Source organism: Thunnus maccoyii, chromosome 18, assembly GCF_910596095.1.
Source record: "Thunnus maccoyii chromosome 18, fThuMac1.1, whole genome shotgun sequence".
NCBI lineage: Eukaryota > Metazoa > Chordata > Actinopteri > Scombriformes > Scombridae > Thunnus > Thunnus maccoyii.
The window spans coordinates 11,986,441-11,998,452 of NC_056550.1; the positions used below are offsets into that span (position 1 = coordinate 11,986,441).

Below are 12,012 nucleotides of genomic sequence, written 5' to 3' on the forward strand. Positions count from 1 at the left end.
GTCAACGTCTGACCATCACCTGTCAGGTCTCTTATTCTCTTAGCAGCTATTACACAGCTTGGATCAGACAGCCTGCAGGGAAAGAACTGGAGTGGATGAGTTCTGACACAGATGTCAAAGATTCACTAAAGACCAAGTTCAGTGTCAACTTAGACTCTTCCAGCAACAGAGTGACTCTAAATGGACAGAATCTACAGCCTGAAGACACTACTGTGTATTATTGTGCCAGAGACCCACAATAACACAAACCATCAGCAGACCTGAACAAAAACCTCTCAGGCAGCCACACATCCAACAGACACTTACAGTAGAGGACAGATGCAGCTGTGTTTCTGTCTTCTGGAGACACAAACAAGCAACACATGTACAGTACAAAAATCACCTGCTAAATGTAAACATCATGTTTAGGACTGTGAGATTATGAAATAAAAAATACATTTAGAAGTTCAGTAATTAGTTACTCAGTACTTTAATCTATCTCCCACCATTAATGGCTCACAGTAGATTCTGCATTTTCAAAAATGCAAAATGAACCATAAAACAAATTCAACTACAGTAACATGTGGTCTTTCTAAAGGCCTGCATCTGACAAAAACTTAGTTTCTCTACAGTAACCTCAAGAGTTTTAATCAAGAGTTTAAAATCTAATCACAGCAGCATTACTGTAACATTCTTTCAGTGAATTAACCATTTATATGGTGATACTGATGACCATATAATGCTCTCAGTATGTTTGGCCTTTTGCTCCTTGCCAGACAGATGGATGAATATCAAAATATTTAAAGGCCCATATTGCTGTTTTTACTCCTGCATATACTTAACATTAGTGCCCATTATTTCATTAATTAAATTATCTGCTCGTGTAAGTACAGTATGAAAATATTTTTTGTTTGGATGATAATACAGTTGTGAGTAGTTTGCTGTGTGTTTTAGGAAACCCTGCATCTGTTAATTCAGAGTTGGCAACAAAATCTTGCAACATTTTTTTCTGTTATGTATGTGCCTGGTTGATTTTTCTGTTGTGTTTGTGCTTCTAATTATTATTACTTTTATTTTCAGATCAAAAGTCTGATTTCAAAAGACATCATGCATGAATCATAACGCATTTGGCTGGAAGCACAAATACAGTTTATACTGTAATTTTAACAGCCAACCAAAATGCTGGCCAAGTCCAGTCTAGTTGTTTCCTCCCTGTGAGGAGGAGTCAATGCAAAACCTTGATGTCTTCCACCTCTACTTATCTGACTGCAGAGAGGATGACAGAGAACAGTGGACACACAGTTTAACATGATGGACTATAGGACAGGATTGCTGCTTTTAACTATCTGCTGGGCAGGTGAAGATTTTCACTGATCTTGAGTTGAAGACATCATAAGAAAGTTTAAAACTTACAGCAAATAAGTGTTCCCTTTTTTGTCTTGACAGGTGTTGATGGTCAGACTCTGACAGAATCTGAACCAGCAGTTAAAAAGCCTGGAGAATCCCATAAACTGACCTGTACAACCTCTGGATTCACATTCAGTAGCTACCGGATGGCCTGGGTCAGACAGGCTCCTGGAAAAGGACTGGAGTGGGTTGCTTATATCAGCAGTGGTGGTGGTAGCTACATCTACTACTCTCAGTCAGTTCAAGGCCGGTTCACCATCTCCAGAGACAACAGCAGAGAGCAGCTGTATCTGCAGATGAACAGTCTGAAGACTGAAGATTCTGCTGTTTATTATTGTGCTCGAGACTCACAGTGACTGAGTTGGTTGAGCAGCTGTACAAAATCCTACAATACTCATTCTGACTGGGCTGGTAGATCATCTTGCATGATTAATCTTCATTAAGTATACATCCACGCTTTTTCACGTACAAAATACATTTCATTTCACAGTTCACACTTTAATAAGGTTCAGAATCATGGAAATGAGATATTAGGTATTTGTGTGGAACATTCTGATATGTTGGAGGTTTAATTTAGATAAAAGAGGATAAATAAGGGTAAATTCAAAATATCCAAAGACAATAAAACATAATTAAAGAATGAAGTAGATCAAATAAAGGAAATAGTCCTTTACAGGAAAACATCAATTACAACAGTTCATCTTCTACTTTTCTGTGTTCACTGTCCTGTTGGTTCTTAAGTGAATCTCATGTGTATACTTTGGGTAACCTGGAAGTACAAAATAGTTACCATCCCAGTTTCCAAACTTGAGAGGGTAGACAAGGACTGACTGGCTGTAACAATTTTCCCAGTTATGTGCATAAACTAGAGGCAATATTATGGAAGGAAAGAAGTGATTTATTTTTACCTGATACCCAACTATTAATACTCTGTTCCTAAAAATGTTGTTACCAACTTTTCTGCCAAGAAATGACCAAAAATATATCACAATGCCTCATCGAGTTGTGCTGTTCACAACTGTTACACTGATTACTGCTTATTATTTAAATATAATTAGTCAGATGACATAAATTGTGCTTTGTTGCTATAATGTTGACCAGAGACAACAGCAGAGAGCAGCTGTATCTGCAGATGAACAGTCTGAAAACTGAAGATACTGCTGTTTATTATTGTGCTCGACACTCACAGTGACACAGGAGGGAGGAACGCCGTACAAAAACTCACCACATTCACAGAATAAACTTCAGTTCAACAAATATTGACTAACGGATGAAGAATATGAAGAAAAGGTAGCTACAATTTGACAATTTTTGTCACTTTTTTTCATTTGGTCATACAAACTCCAACCACCAAAGATAAAGGCAAAATGTGACGATTATTATTAAAGAAAATATCACATCAATGCGTGAACTAACATATATATTTTTTCCTCTAAGCAACAGGATTTAGTTTTTGTGCATCATCGCACAGGTTTCAGTTATTTAGCAGCTGTTTAGAGGCTCCACATCTGTGACTCCAAACATCTGCAGCACTGAAACCATTAAAAGTCTTTTATGCAAAAATAGGTTTTCATACTATTTACATCACATACTACTATAGAAAATAAGTAAAACTATATTTAAATATATTTTCTTTTATTTTAGAATGGCTTTAACCTCCAATGTGTTTATATAATATAAAGACTATAGTACAACAAGGCTATTGAATTTTAGAACAGCAATCTAGTGAATTCTTAATTTAAAACATCTCTAATAATAATACAAATACAAAATTTTAAAAATCACCTCAATCTGCAAACTGTGTAAAAAAAAAAACTTGAAGCCTTCACCTTCAGTCTGCTTTATTACAATACAATTAAAACTACAAGAATTAGGAAAGAAGTTCAGCTTCAATATCAACCAAGTTCTCTGTAGTTCTGATACTGCTGCTGGCAGCTGTTTGTTTTTCCTCTAGTACAAACCTGATCACTGCTTGAGATCTTCATGTTGGTTCCTACTAGTGGTTCCAAAATCTCATCTTGTCATAAGAGTGACTGAGCCTTTGCTCTACTCACCCCTCAGCTGCCTGATCTCAACCAGCGAGTTTCACATCTTCTCCAAACTGTCATTTATTGTATGTTTTTAATACATCTCATTTCATCTCTTAGATATTTCTAATTTTATCCAATTATGTAACTTTATGTTACTCTATTATTAAGAAATTACCATTTAAAAATATATATATTCAATTTTTAGATTTCCAATCAGTCATTGATTTCAGGTTATGTGCATGTACAGTATGAAAATTGCATTGTAGACATTCTTTCAGATGGTAAACAGCATATCATATCTCCTGATGTTAATTTTTGTCAAAGTTGAGATTTTGAGTAATGATATTACAAGCAGAAACTATTTCAGGTGTTTGTCTTTTTGTTGATGATGGGGTGGATGACAGGATTGCTGCTTTTAATGATCTTCTGGGCAGGTGAAAAAGAAACAGATGTCCCATCTCCCTGCTTGAAATCGAGAGACCTGGACCTGCAGCTCTGAACCCAGTCCCAGAGCGACGAGCAGTACCAGAGCGATGAGACGGGTCAGTATCTGACGTGAAGCTGCAGTGATGAATAAAAAATATATGGCAGCTTTTCACTTCTGGGAGCAGAGTTCACTTTCATTAAAGGTCTCTCACCCTGGCGTTGCTGATAAGATGATGCACTGTTCAGTTACAGTACAGGCAATAGTCCAATGATCGCACGTTGCTTATCATTCTGCTGTCTGTTGATATTGCCGTCACTCCCTATCCATCAGCATCCCACTGCTCTCACGTTGCAGGCCTCCAAGCTCTCTGTTTTGTCTTCTTGGTGGAGGACTCCAGTTGCGAGCGATGAGTGCAATATTCAAGTATTACAATAATGTACTTTCATCTGTAATAAAGTGTTTTGTTTTGTTTTTTCATGCAAGTGACAAACATAGGGAGATATATTTCTCAGACATGGATGAAAATGGTGGATATATTTGAAATAAGAAAAGAAAAGTGATGCTTCAATTCAGCTGATTTGTTGAACTTAAATAAAGCTTTGTAGCTCACAAATATTGAAGCTAAGAAATTCACTTTATCTTTTTTTCTAGTTGTTGGATGTGATATTGTATCCCACATTGATGGGCAATCAGTGAAAAAAATGAACAGAACTATACAATCAAATTAAACTATAGCAGACTGCCAGTAAGTGAGACACTCCCTCCCCATGATACTCTGATGCAAATCTTCAGTGTGTGCAGTGTACTTCTGTCCTGCTGACTGGTCTTGTTGTTCTTGTGGAGCATCAGAGGTCACATCTCCAGCCTCAGGATGATGAACACACTCACTCTTCTGCTGGTTGCTCTCTCTCTGTCCTGTGAGTTCTCCTGCTTCTTGTTGTTTTATCTTTTATCAGACAACATCAACTGATGGTCAGTCAGTGATACCAGAAAACTTCCCAGATGACTGTTTGTCTCATTTTCTTCTGTGATTCATCTCTCCTTTCATCTCATCAGGTTGTACAGGTCAGAGTATGGAGTCCATTCCTTCCAGTTCAGTAGTGAAAAAGCCTGGTGAGACTCTCAGTCTCTCCTGCAGGGGATCTGGCTTCACATTTAGCTGCTGTGTTATGCTCTGGATCAGACAACCTGCAGGAAAAAGTCTGGAATGGATGGGGAGCGGCTACTCTGATGCCAGTAAAAATACTTATGCTAGCAGTGTGAGAGGACGTGTAGAAATCAGCAGAGATGATAGCAACAGCATGGTTCATCTGAGACTATCCAACTTAAAGCCAGAGGACTCTGCTTTGTATTACTGTGCCAGAGACACACACTAGTTAAATTAAGCAGAGAGGCTTTACAAAAACCTAAAACACCTACAGGGGGCAGCAGGAGACCCAAAATATGATGGCAGTGAGAGCAGAATGACAATGACACCAAACAAACACACAAACACAGAGAAACACTTCCTGCTTGTTAGGGATATTTCAACAATGTCACGGTCAATAACTGACAGTGTTTTCATTTTATTGAGACTGCTGATGTTTACATGTGTTTGTCTTTCTCTGATTTTTAAAACCTGCAAAGAACGAAAAAATGATAATTTTAGACAGAGTTTTAAATAATAATCACATTCTTTTACAGTCTGTAAAAGTATTTAATAAGTTGTGTCATTCAGTAATTACACATTTTGAGCAATCAAAAATAACAAGTGGAGTTTCCCATATGTCTATTCTCAGACCTCTACATGCTCCCATCCTCCGTTAACAGCTATTACACAACTTGGATCAGACAACCTGCAGGGAAAAGACTGGAGTGGATTGGAATCAGAGTCAGATACACATCATACTACAAAGATTTACAAAAGAACAAGTTCAGTATTGACTTAGACTCTTCCAGCAACAGAGTGACTCTAAATGGACAGAATGTGCAGCCTGAAGACACTGCTGTGTATTACTGTGCCAGAGACCCACAATAACACAAACCATCAGCTGACCTGAACAAAAACCCCTCAGTGCCTGAACACTTGTAACATGAAGCCACCAGAGGAGGAGCCCTCAGACCACTAATGATTTCAACACCAGTTCACTGAGGGAAAAGACGTCTACTCTAATCTACTGTATGTTAAAAAATGTGGAAATAATATATATTCTACGTTCTAATAGTAGGGATTTATGATTTATGATTAATGCCAAACTCATAACTTACTAAGTCTGTGAGAAAATATAATGTAATTCAGATAATTCAGTTTGCATAAAGTGCAAAAAAATAACAGAAATCCGACATTCATTTTCAGGACATGAACTAATAGTTACTTATTATTACAATAATACCTTTGTGTATGATAAAGTGATATACTTGCAGCCCTGATAAAAACATTGAAGGGTTAAAATAATTTAGTTTATTTGAAGGTAGAAAAAAACATGATAACAGAAGAATTGAGACTGAAAGTAAATCACTTTAACAAAGAAAAATATGCAAAAATTCTTTGTTGAATCACCAGTATTAGCTGTATTATGACATAATAATTTCCAAAATATTTAATGGAATAACATTAGAATGATCATAATGGCAACTGTTGCGGCTCTATGTGTTCCCTGTGCTGTTTGTCCTTTTTCCTCTCCTGTGTATTGCTCCACCCAGATCAAGTTAACACAATAACGTTTTATTCAGTGTTGTCCATTGATTCATCATTTAGCAGACTTACATTTTCTTAATGATGATAAAGTGGAATCTGACTGTGTATCAGGCTGTAGCTACATTACATTTTAAATATATTTGTTCAGCTTTAATCTGATGAACAAAACACAGGAGGCAGCAACTGAAGATGAAAAATATAGTTCAAGATTTAAAACATATGTAGATCAAAGACACGACTGTAACTCACAGTCTGATCCAGTAATAATGTGTTTGGTGATTTGCAATTGAAAAGGCGTCAAGGTTAAAATACAGAATATTTTCAATTTTTAGAAAACAGATTTAGACATCTATTTGTATCTCAGCTCAACAGCATCCAGTGACTTTATTTCAGCTACTTCAACAAATGTAGTAAATTTAAACATTGTCACATAAATTCTGTTAAAACATGTTAAGATTATGCTCCCTGTTTAAAAATCTCACTTTCAAACTGCATTCTGCAGCTGCACCACAGTCCTGCTCACTCAGCATATTAACATATAATCTACAATATTATAGGAATTATGTTCCATCAGTGTGACCAATCAGATCATGAGTAATAGAGATAATTATTCATTGATCCTACGTGTCTAACGCTTCATACCGATTGTTTAAATTTAAACTGAGATCACACATTATGCGCAATAAATATTTCAGTGCAGGAGCTGCTCCAGAAATGACTGATGCGCATTAAAGCGATAACTTTAGAAAGTTCTGAGTAACCAACAACCAACAAGGATTTTGATTCTGACACACAGTAAAACATCGCTAATGAATGTGCTTTGATACAGACCGAATGAACGAGGAAATGGAACAGCGTGTCTGACTCTGGAAGAGGGAGGAGACAGAGAGAAACTCAGAGTTTGTTGAAGAAAACCTGCCAGCGTGCTGGTTAGCTTGACAGAGTCAGTTGCCATGGCAACTGACCCTAAGTTTAAGTTAGCTCTATTTCTGGAACTGAAAACCCAGAGTTTCCCTCATCTCAGGGTGAACGAACTCAGAGTTTTCACTAAAACGGGCCGCTGGCCGGAGAAAAATAATAATAATAATAACAATAATAACAATAATAATGATAAAAGGAAGACAAACAGTGCAACACTATTTAAATGAACCAGAAGTCATTTTTTAATTTTAATGAAGACAGTTTTAGCTTTAAGTGCTAACAGCTGCTAACAGCAGCACTGACCTGCTGGAGGAAATGTCTCTGCAGCTCTTCCTCCCTCTCTGCGTGAGGGAGGAAGAGCTGCTGGCAGTCACAAAAACAACAGAAATCCTCTTCACATTTTGTCCTCTGGCTCTTTAACTCTCCAGCTGTCTGTTCCTGCAGTTATCAGCTGATAAAATCTTATTTCAAAACATTAAACTTCTGCTTCGTTACACATAACAGATCTTCATTGAAACCATTTCTCAGAGAAGACAGTTTCTAAACAGCAAACAACATTTTTGTGGTTAAATGGGTTTTCTAATTATCTAACATGATTAGACATACGGCTTGCTTGTGGCCCAGGGAAACAGGAGCTCAAGTGCCATCATTCCATGCGGTATGTGGGCTGGATCTAGGCCACAGCAATTTTGATATCTGGGTTAATGGTGCTGCAGTGATGCAGGAGGAGTAACTATAAAAAAATTCTCACTGGGGTCAAGTTCACATTATATTTAAAGAGATTTCATGGATTTGAAAACATATTAAACACACTGTTAACATGGCTTATAGAAAGCTGACCCTCTTGGTATTTGCTCTGTTTGTTTCAACTGCTGTTGAAGGTCAGATCATAACAGCGTCTGAACCAGCAGTTAAAAAACCTGAAGAATCCCACAGACTCACCTGCACAACATCTGGGTTCGACTTTGGAAGCTCAGTGTGGATCAGACAGACTCTTGGAAAAGGACTGGAGAGGATCACTTTGGTACACACATCTAGTACTCCTATCCTTTACTCCCAGTCAGTCCAGGGTAGATTCACCATCTCCAGAGATGACTCCAGCAGTAAGGTCTATCTACAGATGAACAGTCTGAAGACTGAAGATACAGAATGTATTACTGCGCCAGAGACACAGTGTCAGGCAGTAATAGGAGAGTCATACAAAAACGATTCCCCCTATTTACCACCATTAATACAGACACAATGTTTGTCTGTATCACTTTTATTAAAACAGTGATTTTAATGAATTTGTTTGAATTAGTTTTTTTTTAGTTTTGTTTGTTTTTTTTTTTGCTTTGTTTTTTCCCCCCCAGAGCAAGAATCCCCTCTAATGTAATAAATATACATATATATACATTTTTATATGCATACATTCCAGCAGTTTAAAAAAAGTTAATTTAAAAAATACATCTGGGTACAAATAAAACAATTAAATGCCAAAAGAGAAATGCATTATTTGAAACACTTGACATGTTTCATTAAATACAGAGACTGGAATTGATTGAATGAGTGATAGAGTTGCTATCATTAAAAAACTATTTTGATTGGCGAAGAGTATTTAGATATTTAATCTGGAATCAAGGCCTTGACAAGATGCTGTGGAATAATGATAAATAAACATAAAAAAAACTCTGACATCCATTAATTCAGAGCTCGCTGCAAAAGGCTGCAAATATTTTACTGCAGTGTGCCTGGTTATTTTTTCTGTTGTGTGCTGTGTTTTTGCAGTGTATATTATTGGTATCTTTTCTTACGCACAATGTTGTTGTTATCATTTTTTACAACAAAACAGAAGGCCACATTCTACACAAAACTCAACTTCCAAAGAGGCAGACCGAAAAACAAAACATAATTAATAATATTGCACGAATCTAATTAACTAGGCTAGAATCACAAATTTCATATTTTAAATCTACAATATATATTGTAGTTTCAACACACAGCATGGCTTTCTGTGTGTTGAAATTACAATGAGAGCCAAATCCAAACCAGTTCTCTCTTCCCTGTGAGGAGGAGTCAATGCAAAACCTTGATGTCTTCCACCCCTACTTATCTGACTGCAGAGAGGATGACAGAGAACAGTGGACACCCAGTTTAACATGATGGACTATAGGACAGGACTGCTGCTTTTAACTATCTGCTGGGCAGGTGAAGACTTTCACATATTTTCAGTTGAAGTTGTCCTGAAAAGCTTAAAGTAATTGATTCTTTTCTTTTCTATCTTGACAGGTGTTGATGGTCAGAGTCTGATACAATCTGAACCAGCAGTTAAAAAGCCTGGAGAATCCCACAAACTGACCTGTACAGCCTCTGAGCTTCACTTTGATAACTACTGGATGGCCTGGATCAGACAGGCTCCTGGGAAAGGACTGGAGTGGATTGCAACTATCAGTCATGGTGGTGGTAGTAGCAAATACTACTCTCAGTCAGTTCAAGGCCGGTTCACCATCTCCAGAGACAATAACAGAAAGCAGCTGTATCTGCAGATGAACAGTCTGAAGACTGAAGATTCTGCTGTTTATTATTGTGCTCGAGAGCCACAGTGACTGGAGTTGGTTGAGCAGCTGTACAAAATCCTACAATAGTTATCATTACTGGGCTGATAGACCACAACTATCTCATATAATTAATGTCTTCAGTTCAAGTAGTTCAAAAATATTATATCATTCCTTCAAACTTCAGTGATATTTTGTTGTGTCTCTTTGTCTCTTTATTTCTCTTTCTTGTTTTTACATTCCTTTCTCACAGTGAAAAATATGAAATAAATCACAACATAAATTCAACAACAGTAAAACTTTGGCTTTCAAAAACTCTATCAGAGAAAAGATGCACTACATTACCTGAAGTATCTTCATAAGCTTTGGGTGATTTTTTTAAATTAAATCATGAATGGTTAGATTGAAGACCTTATAAATGTTCTTTGTAACAGTGCAATTCAAATATAAAGTTATTTCATTCAATCATTTCTTTCTACTTCAGTCAGGATTTGAGAAGAAAGGCTGATCTTTTCCTCCTCTGTGGATCTTATTTTTAATACAATATAATTAATGAGGAGCTTTCAGTGGATTCTCACTAATAAACACATTAGAAACACTGAATAGTCAGATGAATGATGGAGATAATGTTGATTCTCTTTCTACAAGTACAGGTAACACTTACACACTCTTTACTTGTAGATTTCAATCGGGAATGCAGTATTTATCAGAATGTCAATTATGTTTTTATTTGTTTTGATAATGGAGTTGTGAGCAGAAACAATTTCTAGTTTCTTTTGGAAAATTTCTCTGACATCCATCGGTTCAGAGTTACATAATATCAAATAAGCAGAATGTTGCTGTTATTATTTTTAGAATAGAAGAAAAGACTGTATAATATTCAACATCTGAAGAGACAATTCAGATTCAGAACAAAAACCTAATTAATATTGCAAGAATTAAATGCATTTGACTACAATCACATCTAAATTATTTGTTATGGTTTCAACACACAGTAGGTCAAAATGAGAGCCTAATCTAATCTAGTTCTATCCTCCCTGTGAGGAGGAGTCAATGCAAAACATTAATGTCTTCAACCTCTACTTAGACTCCTCCAGCAACACAGTGACTCTAAACGGACAGAATGTGCAGCCTGAAGACACTGCTGTGTATTACTGTGCCAGAGACCCACAATAACACAAACCATCAGCAGACCTGAACAAAAACCCCTCAGTGCCTGAACACTTGTAACATGAAGCCACCAGAGGAGGAGCCCTCAGACCACTAATGATTTCAACACTAGTTCACTGTTACAATAACAGGAAACAGTATTTGATCATATTTAACCATAAAAAGTAAAAAAAATATAACATGAGTTATTATAATATATAATTATAATAATATAAAATAATTCAGTGGAGGCATTTACCAAAAAGTGTTCTCTCTTCCTGACTTGCAGTATTTATATTTCAAGTGGTGAATTTGTTGCAGCATTATTTCAGTTGACAACTACACTTTAAAAGCTCTTCATTTAACAAGAAACGAAACATAAAAGTTTCTTTATGTCACTTTTAGTTTTAGTTTGTGGCTCCACATAAATTACTTTTGTCAGTCTGGACTAACAATGAGAGGAAGGACTGAACAGGACAAGAAATGTAACATTTTCTCCTTTTACTCGTGAGAATACAAGAGCTTTACAAAACACTTTCACAGTCTTTGGTACGATCTGTCTCCAGTATAGATGCAAACATTACAGGTGACCTCAGTAGATCAAAATATTAGCAAAATGTAAGTAAGTTAAATAGGCTGTGGTATTAAAATAAAATAATGTCATTAATAACTGACAATAATATTATTATTTGCTTGGTATAAATTATTATAAATTAAAACAAATTGTGTCTTAGTCCGCTGTGTATTGTAGATTAATGTTTTTTTATTTTACATATTTACCTGTTTCTTTTTACATATTTTTCACATATTCACATCAGTTTTCTTCACTTCAAAAAACAAAAAAAGCAACATTTGTTCAGGAGGTACTTTTTCTATTAAAACTTAATG

General features: G+C 36.2%; 2 gene segments (V, D, J or C); both read left to right on the forward strand.

Annotated features, from left to right (window-relative positions):
- Positions 1-12,012, forward strand: part of LOC121883784 — a 28,715-nt gene that overhangs the window by 199 nt on the left and 16,504 nt on the right.
- Positions 1,288-1,742, forward strand: LOC121883765. The segment is given in 2 exon segments: positions 1,288-1,336; positions 1,426-1,742. Coding segments are annotated over 2 exon segments (366 nt in total).